General features: G+C 36.2%; 1 protein-coding gene across 3 annotated transcripts in view; it reads left to right on the plus strand.

The window, feature by feature from the left end:
* Positions 1 to 15,428, plus strand: part of ARSK (arylsulfatase family member K) — a 44,904-nt gene extending 29,476 nt beyond the window's left edge. For all 3 annotated transcript variants that reach the window (XM_004470647.3, XM_071209051.1, XM_071209052.1), the window contains 4 exons: positions 437 to 608; positions 4,684 to 4,908; positions 9,845 to 10,069; positions 12,260 to 15,428. In XM_004470647.3, coding sequence (XP_004470704.1) covers positions 437 to 608; positions 4,684 to 4,908; positions 9,845 to 10,069; positions 12,260 to 12,543 — 906 coding nt within the window. In that variant the 3' untranslated portion in view covers positions 12,544 to 15,428. The remainder of the gene's footprint in view (positions 1 to 436; positions 609 to 4,683; positions 4,909 to 9,844; positions 10,070 to 12,259) is intronic.
* Positions 15,429 to 15,995: the final 567 nt, after the last annotated feature.

Below are 15,995 nucleotides of genomic sequence, written 5' to 3' on the forward strand. Positions count from 1 at the left end.
TTGGCTATTTCACTACTTATTGGTATTTTTCCTAGTGAACTACTGGACAGAAGGAGCCCTGATTCTTAGGTTGTTAAGTCTGGAGTTTTGAATTGTCATACAACTGTTTAAAGTGCTTGGACACTTTTCTGTACTAGAATACTATCTAATATAGCTCGTGTTTTTCATGAACAGGTATAAAGTTTTAAATAATGTTCACAACTGTTTCACTATATACACAGATAATTGATATATACCTTTTGTCGTTACTGGAAATATTAACAATTTGTTCCTAATTTGTGTATTTCATTCACTATTTTCTTTACATAATTCATAACCATTCTTTTCTACTGTTCTAAGTAAATGTTTTCTACTTCAGCATATGTACTTGTTGAGGGCATGGGGGAGGAATATTACTACTTTAATAGCATAACCAAGTTTTTTTTCCGTTTTCTAGGTATCTTACAATGCCATCAAAATCCCAAAGTGGTTGCCTCTGTCAGAAATGCACCCTATAGATTATTATTCTTCTTATACAAAAAACTGTACTGGGAAGTTCACAAAAAAAGAAATTAAGAATATTAGGGCATTTTATTATGCAATGTGTGCTGAGACAGATGCCATGCTTGGTAAGTGATATAGTTGATAAGCAATTACATAAAGAAAAAGTGTAGTATCTTTTCAACAAACTATGGTCATGCTGGTTGTTGACTTGTATGAACATTCTCAGATAATTTTTTACAAAAGTTGCTTAGATACTACAGACTTAGAATGATGAGAATTGTATTAGTCAGCCAAAAGGGTGCTAATGCAAAATACCAGAAATCTGTTGGCTTCTATAAAGGGTATTTATTTGGGGTAGGAGCTTACAATTACCAGGCCATAAAGTGTAAGCTACTTCCCTCACCAAAGTCTATTTCCACATATTGGAGCAAGATGGCTGCCCACATCTGCCAAGGGTTCAAGCTTCCTGGGTTCCTCTCTTCCCAGGGCTCCGTTTCTCTCTGGGATCAGCTGCTATGCTTTGTCCACAAGGCCAGCTATAGACTATCAGGCAAAAGGCTCTGTCTCTCTCTCCAGGCTTCTGCTGTGTCTAAGGAGCCATCTCTATTCCTCTGAGTTCTTCTCCTATGTGTTCACTTCCTGGGCTCCAGCTCAAAATTCCCAACTCTGCTTTTGCCATGTCTTTTCTAAGTGCATCCCTGACCACCAAGGGTCAGGAACTCAACACCCTGCTGATGTGGCCCAATCAAAGTCCTAATCATAATTTAGTCAATTAAAAGTGATACCGCTGACAGACCAGTTTACAATCATAATCCAATAACTATTTTGGAACTCATGAACAATGCCAAATTGCTGCAAGAATCTTGACACATATAAATATTGGATAACTTGCATCATTAATGGAATAGAAAGCCTTTACTTATAAATGAAAAAATACTCAAATTTATTCATACTTAAAGAAAGGGTCATAGAAGGCTACCATCTGCTTAAATCAAAACTTTTTATTGGCTTTATTCAGGAATCACTATTCAGCCAAACACTTCAGCCAAACACAGGTACATACAGCCAGGTAAGTATAAGGCAGCTTACATCCTAGGAGGTGAGAAAGTTTACCCAAAGAATCTTGTGACTTATACTTGAAACAACTGCAAAACAAATCTTTTCCCCCATGCCCCTTCAGAGAGAGGGATAACTAAAGTTGAAATCAACTTCCCTGTATATATCCTGATCCAGAATCTTAGTGAATTTTCTTCCTTCCTTCAGGTAGAAGGCCAACACATAACCAAATCTGCCTCCATAAAATAATTATCAAGACGGTGCTCTACATGCTTTAGAGTTTCCAATTTAGATGTGATGAGGCACAGATTAAGAAAAAATATCCATTTTTGTAACAAGTTATTTTAATAAAACCATATTTATTTTGCTGTACTTTGGAGTAGAGCATAATTGTATTAGTGAAGCATATGTAGCATCTCTTCTATACAGAGAGAAGTTTACAAGTGAAGGACTGTTTTTTTAAAAAAGCATTTATTGAGTAAAATATTTAAAAGAATAAAGCAGAAAGCAAAATCCATATGGAAAGTTATTTATAATTTGTCAAGTATAATAAATATTAAGGACTTACCAAGTACTCAATCGTAAATGCAAATAAAATGTTAAGTTTCTTTAACCATAAGTCCATCAACTGTTACCTTATATTTCATTGATATTTTCTGATGTTAATGTTCACCATTTGTACACTAGAAATTACTTTTGAAAGTTTACAGCTATCCATTCATCCAAATCTACTGAAATGACATACTATATATAATGTTACAGGGGATATGGGAACATTACTCTTGAAATCTCTTCAGAGGATAAAAGGCAGCAGCTTGCTTACTTCAAGTTACAAAGTTCATGGAATATATTGCATCTTTGTTTTAAATCTACAGTGGTCTGGTCGCAAAGTAGTGTTTATTACTCTTCATTGCGTGCTGCCTACTAGTTATCATATACTATGGTGGGCACTTACACTGGTGACACTAAGTTGAATACCAAGAAATTGCACATTGATTAAAAGCACTGCAAGATCTTTCCCCACCTCAGGGCCTTTATATTTGCTTTGAAGACCCCCTACCTGGAATGCCTTCTCTTTCTACTTTTGTATCACTGGCTCCTCAATCTTTAGCTCTCAGTTCAAATATCACCTCAGGGATGCCTTCTTCAACCACTCTCAGTTAGGATATCACTCCCATCATCCAGCGTACTCTACCCTCTATCACGTTGTTTGTTTACACCTTAATTTTTAATTATTTTGTTTGTTTACTCATTTACTAAGTCCCTTAAAGAATGCAGGCTTCATGAATGCATAGACATTCAGACTTATTCCATCCTAGGTGATATCCTACCATAGAGCCTGCACATAGTAAGCATGTAATAAACATTCACTGAATGAAAGTAAACAACAGAAGTTGTAGTGTATTGATGTATCTACAGTAATATGCAAGTTATAAGGGTCTAGAAGGACAGAGTGATTCACTCCACCTGGAGTAACAGGGAATGCTTCACTAGGGAGGCGGTAAAGCTTGAGCTGGGTCATAATGGAAAAACAGGAATTTGCCAAGTGCAAAGTGGGGGAAAGGGCATTGATGCAGAGGGTAGAGTGTGTGCAAAGGCAAGAAAGTCTAAATTAATACTCTGTGTTCAGGGAATTTTAAGTTGTTTGGGCTTGCTAAAAGATAAAGTTCTAGGGAATAGTTGAGGAGCCTGAGGCTGGAGAGGGGGCAGGAGACTTTTGTATCATGAAAAAGAGTTTTGACAATAGGAAACTGCTGGAAAGTTTTAAGCAGGGTTGTGACATGATCAGGTGTTTTAGAAAGCTAGCCATCAGAGTGGTACAAGGGGTACTGCAGAGGGAGAAAAGGAGTGGAGGCAAGAAAACCAACTCGGAAGCAATGCCAGTTGTCCAAGTGAGAGATCACGAGTGTCTGAACTCCTTAAATAACTCCATAGAGCAGTGGGTCTCAGTTCTGACTAGACCTCAGATTCAAATGAGGGGCTTTAAAATAATACAGGCCCCTGTACCCCAGTTTCAGGAACTGCCAAAACTGTAATGACTCCTCTCTCACCTTATTTTGACTCAATTACAATGAGAGGTAAGTTTCAGGACACTAAGAGACCGAGACTGATCAGAGGACTCTCACTGTCCCTTTGTTCCCTATCCAAGAATATAATGAATCATATTCATATTCACTGCCTCCAGCCCTTCTACAAAGGTGGGATTTCCACAACCCCCAGCCAGTTTTATGGGCATGATTGAAGACTGCTTAGGCAGCAGGGAGAGGAGGAGTTCTCCCCTCTTACTATCTTATTGCAGACAGAGATTGTGGGCCTGTGGAGATTATCAATCTTAACTTTTTTCATCATCTGAGATATGTACAATGCTAGCATCCAGACCTGTCTTTCTTTTCTCATTTGAGGTACAAAGGGGAAGATTTTTTCTCTCATTCTCTGGTAGAAACATAGAAAGCAAACCAGCATAATCTCAAATAAAGAAGCTCTGAGCAAGAAGCAAGAGCTCCTACAGATAGTATATTTTCTCCTTCCTCATTCTAATCTGTCAACTGGGACAAAGACAAATGAGACTTGGTATCACTTACTTAAAAACAATAGATAACATTGTTCATTCCTCTGCTTCACATGGTAATGTTAAAGGATTCCAAGGGATCCAAGAATCTTCAATAAATAGCCAAAACTGATTCTGTAGAATGGTTGTATGAGTCAGTATATTTTTCTTAAAAAACTACAGTGATTCCCATTGTCCAGCCATGATTGAAAATGATTCCCATAAAGTTTGTCATCTTTGTCTATTTTCTTAACTATTATCTATATATATATTGGCTATTTATCAGTAACTAAAATAGTACCTGGAACATGGTAGATGCTCAAATATTTGCTAAATGAATGTGCACATTCGTAAAGGCTAAGCAATATTCACTATTCAAGGTATGATTCCCAATTTTTAGTCCAGGGAAAAATTAAAGCAGGCTATTTTTGGAAAGAATAATTCCCAACACCTGCAATTTTTCTTCTATTTTATGTTTAAAAAGAAGCATCCTGACATTTTTATAGGGTAGAGTTGTTATAAATGTAATGTGATAGAAAAAAAAGCATGAACTAAAAGCTAATTAAGAAATAGATTTACCTTGATTTTTGTTGTAGGTGAAATTATTTTGGCTCTTCGCCATTTGGGTCTTCTCCAGAAAACTATTGTCATATTCACATCTGATCACGGAGAACTGGCCATGGAACATCGACAGTTTTATAAAATGAGTATGTATGAAGCTAGTGCCCATGTTCCACTTTTGATGATGGGACCAGGTATTAAGGCCAATGCACAAGTACCAAATGTGGTTTCTCTTGTGGACATTTATCCTACTATGCTTGGTAAGTAAAGCAATTCTGTAAATAATTATTTGTAATAATGCTGGAAAATGAATAAGCAAAGTAGTCAGAGGCCCTGCTGATTTGTTTATAACTTTGAGCAATGCATGTAACTCTGAGTCAGGTTCATACTCTGAAAAATGAGGATAATGTTCCTCATATCCCTGTGTCCTTCACTTACTGTGGTCATTTTCCCTTCAGAAGATTCATAATCAGGATAAGGTTATAAAGTAAGCCACATAGGATATTCAGGCTTATAACTTCATAGATATGATTTGTACATCATTTCATTCTCTGCCACCACCTCGAAAATGTAAGCATTTCCTCTCTGGATTATTCTATCTACTTTGAAACTACTAACTCTGTATGGTGTTAGAAAAGTCCTTTAATCTTCTGCCATAAACATATTTCCCTGCAGTACCTTTAGACAGTTCTGTGCTCTGTTTGTTTTACTGGTTTCTTAATATCTATAAGCATAGCCATAGGTCTGTGCAGCCACATCTGAATTGAGGTAGTTACTGTTTTTGCTGAGATACTAAAGCAATGCCATCCTTAAGTTCAAAGGTTATTATTATAACCGACTCCTAGTTTCTACATAATTTAACAGAGAGCACTTAAAATTCATTTACATTTAAATACTATAATTCCTCTATTCTAAAACACCAGCAATTGGAAAAAGTAACATCGATTCATAAATAGATTGCAGGTAAAGAAAAATATATGATATAAAGTGTGTATTTAGATACTAATTTCAGAAATGTCCAAATGTAAAGGAAATATGCATTTTAAAATCAAGGAAAGAAGAGTTTTTTAAATCTCCTTCCTCCTGCTACAAAGTCTTTCTCCCTTAATTCAATGAGAGACTAATTTAGAGTCTTAAAATTTTTTAGAGTTAATTTATATCAGTACTCTTTTATTTCAGATCACTCTTTTTTATTTAATCACACTTCTTTCATATTCTTTTACCTGATGTATATTTTTAATCTCTTAAATTTCTTAGTCATCATTGCTGGCTCCCCTTTATCCCAAAGCAATTATCACACTTAGCCATATCTCTGCCACATTCTGGATCTGTTAATTTCTAGCAGATCCCTATTGCTTTTTCCTTGTTTCTCTTTTTAGAATAAATGTGTTTATAATTACACATATTTGTGTGTGTCTCTCTTGTCAGGTGCATAGTTTATGAATATATGCTTACTTGTGTTGACACTGCTTTACAGTTTCCTTCCCCCAATTTTCCTCATGTAGAACTCTCCCTCCCCTCCACCCCATTCCCAAAGAAAAGCCTCCTCAGGATCATATTTGTTTGATTTTGTTAGCCTTGTTCTGTTTCTTGAAGTTCTGTGATCAAAACTGCAAAAAATATTTCAAAGGATTATAGAAGGTTGGAGTGATTCCAAAATTTTTTCCCTTAATGTATTTCATAGTGATATTTCACATTTCATTTATCTTTTAAATGATTTCAGCAAGTAAATAGTTCATTATCTTTAGGGAGTTGCCGATAGTGAGTCCTAGTCTAGTACCACTTATATTTTAGTTGATTAATATGCATGGTTGAAATAATTTTTCTTCAAACACACTGTTTTATACTTGCCCATAATGCAAATTTCCTTCTCTACAATCTTGAGATACCGTTATCACTGCTTGCTACTTTATATATCATAAAATTTAAGAGTCATCTACAAACTGGCAGATTTTATAATACTAAATAAGGTTAATTGGAGTACTAGGTTAGGAAGGACTTTTCATTTATCCACCTACAAGGGCACCTACCTATCCCTACCTAGTTTATGTTATATGACAATAAGCATTTCTTTAGCTAAGACAAAACATTCCCAGGTACTCTTTTGTATCCCTTATGCATTCCTCTGGAAATGTTGTAGGTTCTTTGCAACTTTAGTTTTTTGTGTGCAATTACTGAATTATTACTACTTTCTAAGACTCATCATTCTTCATAGCTTTTGGGTTTTTTTTTTTTTTCATTCATGTTTCTTGGTAATAAACTTGAGTCATGTTTCCTTGCATAATATATTTGATTGTCAGCATTTGGATCATTCATTGATTAGCCTTGCCCAAAAAAAGTAGAGGAAGTGAAGCCAAAAATCAGTATATTTCTAATTATAAACTGGAAACTAACATCTACATAGCTTAGTATGATTTTTAATGTGTTTCATAATGAATATTATTTTTACAACCGAAAGGGAAAAGGCTACATTTATATTATTTGTGGAAGAGGGGTGGAGAAGAATATCTGACCCTGGGCCTTTATATAAAACACTGAAACATCTTATTAACCAGATGATAACTAGAGAAAAGGTAGAAAGAGAAAGATGCAAGAGGGTACAGCAGAAAACTTACGGAAACTTACACTGAAGCCAAGAGACAACATCGTAACAGTATTATTTATTTAACGTTAACTTTTTATAAATGATAAATGGTTAATATTGATAGCATTGTCATAAATCTATGAGAAAAAGACAACGACACTACTAGAAAATGACCAAAGAATAAAACAAGCAATTCACAACAGAAGATATACAAATGTCAAGATAATTTTAAAGGTTCACACTCAGTAATCATAAAAATTTGAACCAAGAAGATACCATTTTCTTACACATGTAAAGTTTGCAAAGATTAAGAATCAGGGAAGCAGATGTAGCTCAACTGATAGGGTGTCCGTCTACCATATGGAGGGTCCAGGGTTTGATTCCCAGGGCCTCCTGACCCATGTGGTAAGCTGGCCCACGCGCAGGGCTGCCATGCACAAGGAGTACCGGGCCACACGGGCGCCCCCGCGTAGGGATGCCCCATGCACAAGGAGTGCGCCCTGTAAGGAGAGCAGCCCTGCATGAAATAAAAGTGCAGCCCACCCAGGGGTGCCACCGCGTACACAGAGAGCTGACACAGTAAGATGATGCAACAAAAAAGAGATGCAGTTTCCCAGTTCCACCAGTTAATGCAAGCGGATGCAGAAGAGCACACAGCGAATGCACACAGAGAGCAGACAATGTGGGGGAAGGGGAGAGAAATAAAATAAGTCTTTTAAAAAAAAGAAGAATCAGAAAATGTTATATTAGAAATAGGTCTCATATACTGCTGGAAATGTTAACTAGGAATGTTATCTAGCACAAATTTTCTGGAGGGAAATGTGGCATTATACGTTAGATTTCTTAGAAATGTGCATGCCTTTTGACTTAGAAATTCAAATTTTATGGAAAAAACAATAGATATACCCAAAGATTTGTTTCCATGGATACTTATTATAGTATTATACTATATCAAGAAAGAATTAAAAACAATGTATGTCCAGCAGTAATGGTGGAAAATAGTCAATTGTATTTAAAAAGGTGAAATGTTATGTGGAAGTGTTCCTCATATATTTTTTTAAAGATTTATTTTTTATTTATTTTTCTCCCCTTCCCCCTAGTTGTCTGCTCTCTGTCCATTCGCTGTGTGTTCTTCTGTGACCACTTCTATCTTTATCAGTGGCAGTGGCAATCTGAGTTTCTTTTTGTCGCATCATCTTGTGTCAGCTCTCCGTGTGTGCAGCACCATTCTTGGGCAGGCTGCACTTTCTTTTGCACTGGGCGGCTCTCCTTATGGGGCGCACTCCTTGCATGTGGGGCTCCCCTACCCAGGGGACACCCCTACATGGCACAGCACTCCTTGTGCACATCAGCACTGCGCATGGGCCAGCTCCACATTGGTCAAGAAGGCCCGGGGTTTGAACCACGGACCTCCCATGTGGTAAGTGGACGCCCTATCCATTGGGCCAAGTCCGCTTTCCTCCTCATATATTTTTAAGAAAACATAGGCTTTATGGGAAGCAGATGTGGCTCAACTAATAGAATGTTCACCTACCATATAGGAGGTCCAGGGTTCAATACCCAGGGCCTCCTGACCTGTGTGGTGAGCTGGCCCATGTGCAATGCTGCTAAACACAAGGAGTGCCGTGCCATGCAGGGGTGCCCCACATGCAAGGAGTGCACCCCGCAAGGAGAGCCGCCCCATGCGAAAAAAGTACAGCCTGCCCAGGAGTGGCGCCATACACACAGGGAGCTGACGCAGCAAGATGATGCAACAAAAAGAGACACAGATTCCCAGTGCTGCCTATAAGAATGTAAGCAGACACAGAAGAACACACAGTGAATGGACACAGAGAGCAAACAATAAGGAGGGGAGAAAGGGGAGAGAAATAAATAAAATAAAATAAATAAAATAAAGTAAAAAACTGTAAATGGTTTTTTGTTTATTAGTTATATTAAGTTTGCCATCTAATTTATGTCTAAATCAGGATATTTTGAGAATGAAAATGGGTACTATTGACAAAAGGGAGATCTTTCCTTGCCTCTTCCTAGCTTCTGATATGTTGCCAACAATCCTCGGACTTCAATTTCTGCTTCAGTTATTGTATGGAGTTCTCTCTTGTGCCTTCTCTCCCTTTCTGATAAGGACAACTAGTCACATTGGATTAGGGCCCACCCTAATCCAGTGCTTCATTTTAACTAATAACATCTTCAAAAACCCTATTTCCAAATAAGGTCACATGTACAGGACTGGGGTTTAGGGCTTGAACATGGTTTTTTTTGTTTGTGGGGGGAACATGGGGTAGCACAGTTCATTCCTTAAGAGTCCTGTGGTGCCAGGCACTATTCTCAGCATTTTACATACATTGTCTTGTTTAAACCTAAAACAAAACTATGAGGTATACATACTATAATTATCCCCCTTCTACAGATGAAGAAACTGATGTTCAAAGAGGGTAACAGCTTGCCCAAGATCACATGACTAGTGGAGTAGGCATTTAAACCCAGCCAATCTGTTTACAAAATCCATATACCTTTAAAGATATGGAAAAGTGTAAATGATATCATTTATGAATATTCAACTAATGAAAGATCGAATCATTTTTTTAAATTGTGTTGCTTTTGTTACATAGATATTGCTGGAATTCCTCTGCCTCAGAACCTAAGCGGATACTCTTTGTTGCCGTTATCATCAGAAAAACTTAAGAATGATCATAAATGTAAATATCTACGCCCGCCCTGGATTCTGAGTGAATTCCATGGATGTAATGTGAATGCTTCTACCTACATGCTTCGCACTGGCCAGTGGAAGTATATAGCCTTCGCTGATGGTGCTTCAGTATCGCCTCAACTCTTTGGTAAATTCATTGATATATTTGTTAAATGTGGGAAACGGACTTTGGCCCAGTGGTTAGGGCGTCCGTCTACCATATGGGAGGTCCGCGGTTCAAACCCCGGGCCTCCTTGACCCGTGTGGAGCTGGCCATGCGCAGTGCTGATGTGCGCAAGGAGTGCCGTGCCACGCAAGGGTGTCCCCGCGTGGGGGAGCCCCACGCGCAAGGAGTGCGCCCGTGAGGAAAGCCGCCCAGCGTGAAAAGAAAGAGCAGCCTGCCCAGGAATGGCGCCGCCCACACTTCCCGTGCCGCTGACGACAACAGAAGCGGACAAAGAAACAACACACAGCAAATAGACACCAAGAACAGACAACCAGGGGAGGGGGGGAAATTAAATAAATAAATAAATCTTTAAAAAAAAAAAAAATATTTGTTAAATGTAATAATACATGTAATGAGTTGACCTACACGTGTCGCTCAAGATACCTAATAATAAGCATCATTAAATAAATGAATACCTGCTGCTTCCCATGCTGGGACGATCTACATAAGGTTGCCTTTGTGAACAGAGGCTTTTTTGCAAATCAGCATCTGAATTTTAGGTCAAGTGCCCTTAATACTTTTGATCTGAGTCTTATGATAGAAATCACTGTTTTCTCTGATCAAGGTATCTTTTAATACTCATTATTATTTTTCCCAATCAGCAGTCACTACCCTCTCATTGTCCTTAGTTTCATCTACTCTGGAGGATTAACACCTACCTCTTAAAAAGTCTGATATTCTGTTAATATATATATTGTTCAATCTTTGCCATAACTCTACAAGATATCCATTGTCCTCATTTTACAAATAAGGAAAGTAGGAGTCAAGGGGATTTGGATACCTGTGCAAAGTCTCATAGCTAAGAAGTGGCAGAATTGGGATTCCAACCCAGGTCTGACTCCAAAACCCATGGTCCTTCCACATTACAAAAATACCTGCCTGCCTGACTACTCTATGAATTACTTTATAAATAGCATTATTGGATTTAGGGTTTTACTTATCATTTATCCCTATTTTGTACTTAAAATATGTACAAAAGGCATATTAATAATCATTTCTCAAGTTTCCTTCCCAGTTACAAATTCAAAATTATCAAATCAAAACAATTCTTTAGGGGCCAAACTGCCTTATCTCTAAGAGCAGGGGATTTTTAGCCTCAAAAAAGGAAGTCCTTAAGTTTTCATCCTAAAGAATAATGGGCATGTCTTCCTAGTTCATTGGCCTTGTTTTACAGAAAAGCAGCTGTGACTATCAAAGGATGGAGTGAGGTGACAGGGTGGGGGGCAAGGGAGCCTTTCCTGCATTTTCTAGGGTTTGTTCACTAGCTTCCCTTTTCCCAAGAGTTGCCATCTGGAATCACCTAGCAAAGCCATGTGTCTTCAAGGGCCTCCTGGTCCATGCACTCAAATAGGTTCATGGAGGTTTTTCTTTCAACTTATATTATTCATTTACTATATCTTAGGTAAACTGCCATTATATTTTTTATTTGCTTTTATCCACTTATATTGACTTCCTAGTAACATCTTCTGTATTCTCCCACTGTATGCAAAAAGGGTGTTTATGTATCTTAATGTTACAATACTTAACATTACTCTGTTGCTAGTGGTGACTGAGAAAGGTTTTTGTTTTCATGGGTCTTTGCTCAAATGGACAGTATTGATGAATGTACCTTTCCAATATTACAAACACAAGATGCTAAAATATAAAGAAAACTAGGACTACATGAAGTTGCAAGAATATGTCTTGGCCATGTAAATAATTCTTGTACCCAGAAAGTTCTGGACTGTTGATATGGGCCAATATAAATATTGGTTATTATTTTCTCTGCAAGTTAAAATAGGCAAGACATCAAAAACAGGAAGAACTAGGCCTAAGTTAGCTTACTAACAATAAAGGTTTGACATTTTTACTTTTCCTGCCATCTAAGAATGAGTAAGAAAAATACTGAGATAGCAGGATAATGGCAGGAAGGAAGGTAAGTTGGTATACATTAAAGTTTATATTATTTGTATATTATTTTACCCTTTATACTATCCTTCATCTTACACAATAAGAAAAACTGAAAATAAAAGTAAATCTAGTACATAATCCATCAAAGAGCAGTACATTCCAAAAAATATGTATTTTTTTGCAGGTAACTATTTTGACTGGAATTTAATTTTTTTCTTTCAGATCTTTCATCTGATCCAGACGAACTAACAAATGTTGCTACAAAATTTCCAGAAATTACTTATTCTTTGGATCAGAAGCTTCGTTCCATTATAAACTACCCTAAAGTTTCTGCTTCTGTCCACCAGTATAATAAAGAGCAGTTTATCAACTGGAAACAAAGCGTAGGACAAAACTATTCAAATGTTATAGCAAACCTTCGGTGGCATCAGGATTGGCTAAAAGAACCAAGGAAGTATGAAAATGCTATTGATGAGTGGCTTAAAACACACACTAAAAAAGTTTGAAAAAAAAAAAAAGAAAAGAATGTTCTAGAGCATTATTATAAAAATATAAGTATTTTTACAGAGGATCATCAATTATGTATTTTAAATGGCACAGTTTTAACATTACTGATTTTTAGTTTTATAGAATTCATGGTATTTAAATAAAATGCCAATGATTATAGAATTACAAATTTTCAAAAATGGCTACTATAAGACCCATTCTTACGAACTTATAACAAAATAATGGACATACTAAAAAGATGAAGCAAATACTATAATATAAAGCCATGTTCCCCTGGATAATATAGAATATCTTAACATTTATTGGTTATTAATTATGAACTACAGATTAGTTGTTTGTGAGTATTTGATGAGAGAGACCAGTTAGTTAATCCTGGATGACTGATTATATCATTATATTTTTAAGTAAGTAATATAGGCACAAGGTTCAAGTCTCAAAAGGTACAAAAAGATTAACAACATGAAATCTCCCTCCTTTCCCAGTCCCCCAGCCACCCAGTTTCCATTCCCAGAGGTAACTACTCTAACCAGCTTCTTTTGTATCTAGAGATAGACCATGACTTTACAAACATGTATATTCTTTTTTCCCGACATAAATGGTAGCATACTTTACACGCTGTTCTGCATCTGCCACTTTTTCTCACTTAACAGCACAGAAACTTAAAAGTGGAATTGCTAGATCAGTTTGCTAGAGTATATCTACCAAAATTAATCTAGATACTACCCAATTACTTCTAAAGAAGTTATACCAATTAATACTCCTACTAGCAATGCATGTCCTTGCTCCCATCCTTGCCAATGTAATATTTTATCAAAAATGTTTAACTTTGTAGATCTGATAAATAAAAAATATTTTATCATAATTTAAAAATTTTTCTTATTATGAGTAAGGTAGACCATATTTTTATATGTTAAATAGGCATTAGAATTTCCTTTTCTGTGACCTTTCCTGTTTCTATTCTTTGCCTATTTTTCTGTTGAGTTGTTGGTCTTTTTTTTTTATTACAGGTGTACTTTAGATCTTAGCTCTTTGTCTTTAAGAGAAGATGCAAAAATAGTTTTACCAGTTTGTTGTTTTGGTCCTTTGTCTTTTCACCTTGTTCTGGTGTTTTTCTGACATGCAGAAATTGTATTTTTATGTAGTAAATTCATGAATCTTTGCTTTTATGGCTTTAGAATGCTAGTTCATATTTAGAATGGTCTTCCCCACTTCCTTTCTTCTTTGAGGGTTATATTTTTCACCCTTAAGTCTTTTATCCCTCTGGAATGTATTATATATTAAAGCTTAATATATCTATCTAGAATGTATTATATATGTATTAAAGATGAAATAAGGTTTATTCATTTAAGACAGCTATCCAACTGACCTTTTATTGAGTAAACTATCTTTTGTTCCACTGGTTTGAAATGTCTCTTCATTATATAACTTCTTTTATTAAATAACTTACCTTTCCCCCCATTGGTTTGAAAAGCCATTTCATCATATACAAAAGTCCCATTTACATTTGGGTCCTTCCCAAACATTTTGCACTAGACCTTTCTATCATCACTTTTCTTTTTCAGAATTGTCCTATTTTTTCTTAATTATTTCATCCACTAAAATGTAGAATATGTTTGTCTAATTACAAAAATGAAAAAATTCTGTTAGTTTTTATGGTAGGTTGAATTATGTACCCTGGGCCTGGTGAGGGCTGAGGAACATGTTCTTAATGTTAGTCCATTCCTGTGGGTGTGAACCCATTGTAAATAGATCTTTTGAAGATGTTATTAAGGTGTGGTCCAATTGAATGAGATTGGGTCTTAATCCTATTTACTGGAGCCTTATGAAGAGAAAGCCATGTGGGGAGCAGAAACTGGAACTCAATCATGGAAGAGAAAGGAGAGAACAAGGCCATCCATGTGCATTGCCTTGTGACAAAAAAAGCCAAGGACTTGTAGATCACTGGCCAGCCAGAACAATTCTAACTCCAGCAGGAAGCAAACCTAGACTCTGAAACTGTGAGCCAATAAAGTCCTGTTGTTAAGCCAATCCACTGCATAGTATTTGTTTTAGCATCTGAGAAAAAAATACTGAGACAGTATTTTTATGAAATCATATTGAATTTATAGCCTATATAAATCATAGGAAGAATTGAACTCTTTATGATATTCAGTCATTCTAAATATATAGTCTGCTTTTCCCTTTGTTCAAGTCTTCTTTTATATCCCTCAATAGTATTTTAAGTTTTCTTCATACAGATTTTGAAAAGTAGGAACCTTTAAAAGATACCACCTGGGCCCACCCCACACCAACTGACTTAAAGCTTCTGGGGCTGGTGCCTGGGCACTTTTGTTATTGCTATTGTTTTGCTTGTTGAGCCATCCAACTGATGTGTAACTAGAAGTGAGCTTATTCCTATTTTATTATTCATTGTTGTTGCTTTGTTGCTACTTCAAGTGGATCTTTCTTCCATTGTATCTTCTAACTGGTTGCTGTTTATATGTGCACAGTCTATTTCTTTATATTTATTTATATTGCATCAACCCATCTTAATGACTTTTCTTATTGTTTTTAATAGTTTTGCAATTGGTATTTCATGTTTTCCAGGTCAAAAGCTTATCTTTTGATAAAATAATTATTTTACCCAATTTTTCAAACTGTCTCTGAAGTTTTCTTCATGAGCCACATCAACTCCTTTATTTTGTTTACTGCTCTTTAGTGAATTTGTATGGGCTTATCTTTGTATTTATGTATGAATTTCTGAGAAATGAATTTCTATGCATGGCTGTAATCTGAAGTGAAACCCTAAAGAGAATGATCCCAGAATTGGATTATTTAGGTTAAAATTAAAATATACAAATCCACATCCTGCTTCCTGATTAAACCTAAAGATTATAAAACTAAAGTGTGGGTGCATATGCTATTTAGAGAGGGAAAATAAAGCAATATAATAGAAATGTGGTTCTGAAAACATAGATGTGAAGATAAATATAATCTATCTCACTCTACACAAACCCTTTCAGGTGCTTTCACTGTTAGTTTTTATCAAAACATCCATAATGTTTTGAGCATATTAGGCATAGGAGAATAATTAAGTGCAGTTGAGTTTTCAGGACTATCGAATTCAAAATGCTGTCTAGCAACCATGTAGACAGAAAACAGAAAAACTTGCAAAATTAAAGCAATTTATCTAATGTGAGAAATCTAGGAGGAACTCACACAAATTATAAACTAGATTGAGGAAAACCTTTGTGTTTCATTTTTTAACCACCTCTACTTCTACCACCTTGTTCTAATCAACCATTATCTGATGCTTGGAATTTTTCAATAGCCTCCTAAGAGGTCTCCCAGCTTCTGCCTTGGCTTAACTAGTGTGATCCTGTTAAAATATCAGATTACATCACCAGATAATTAAAACTATCCACTGGTTTCCCTCTCACTCTAAAAGCCAAAGCCACGGCAATGACTCATA

The sequence above is a fragment of the Dasypus novemcinctus genome, chromosome 2, assembly GCF_030445035.2.
Source record: "Dasypus novemcinctus isolate mDasNov1 chromosome 2, mDasNov1.1.hap2, whole genome shotgun sequence".
NCBI lineage: Eukaryota > Metazoa > Chordata > Mammalia > Cingulata > Dasypodidae > Dasypus > Dasypus novemcinctus.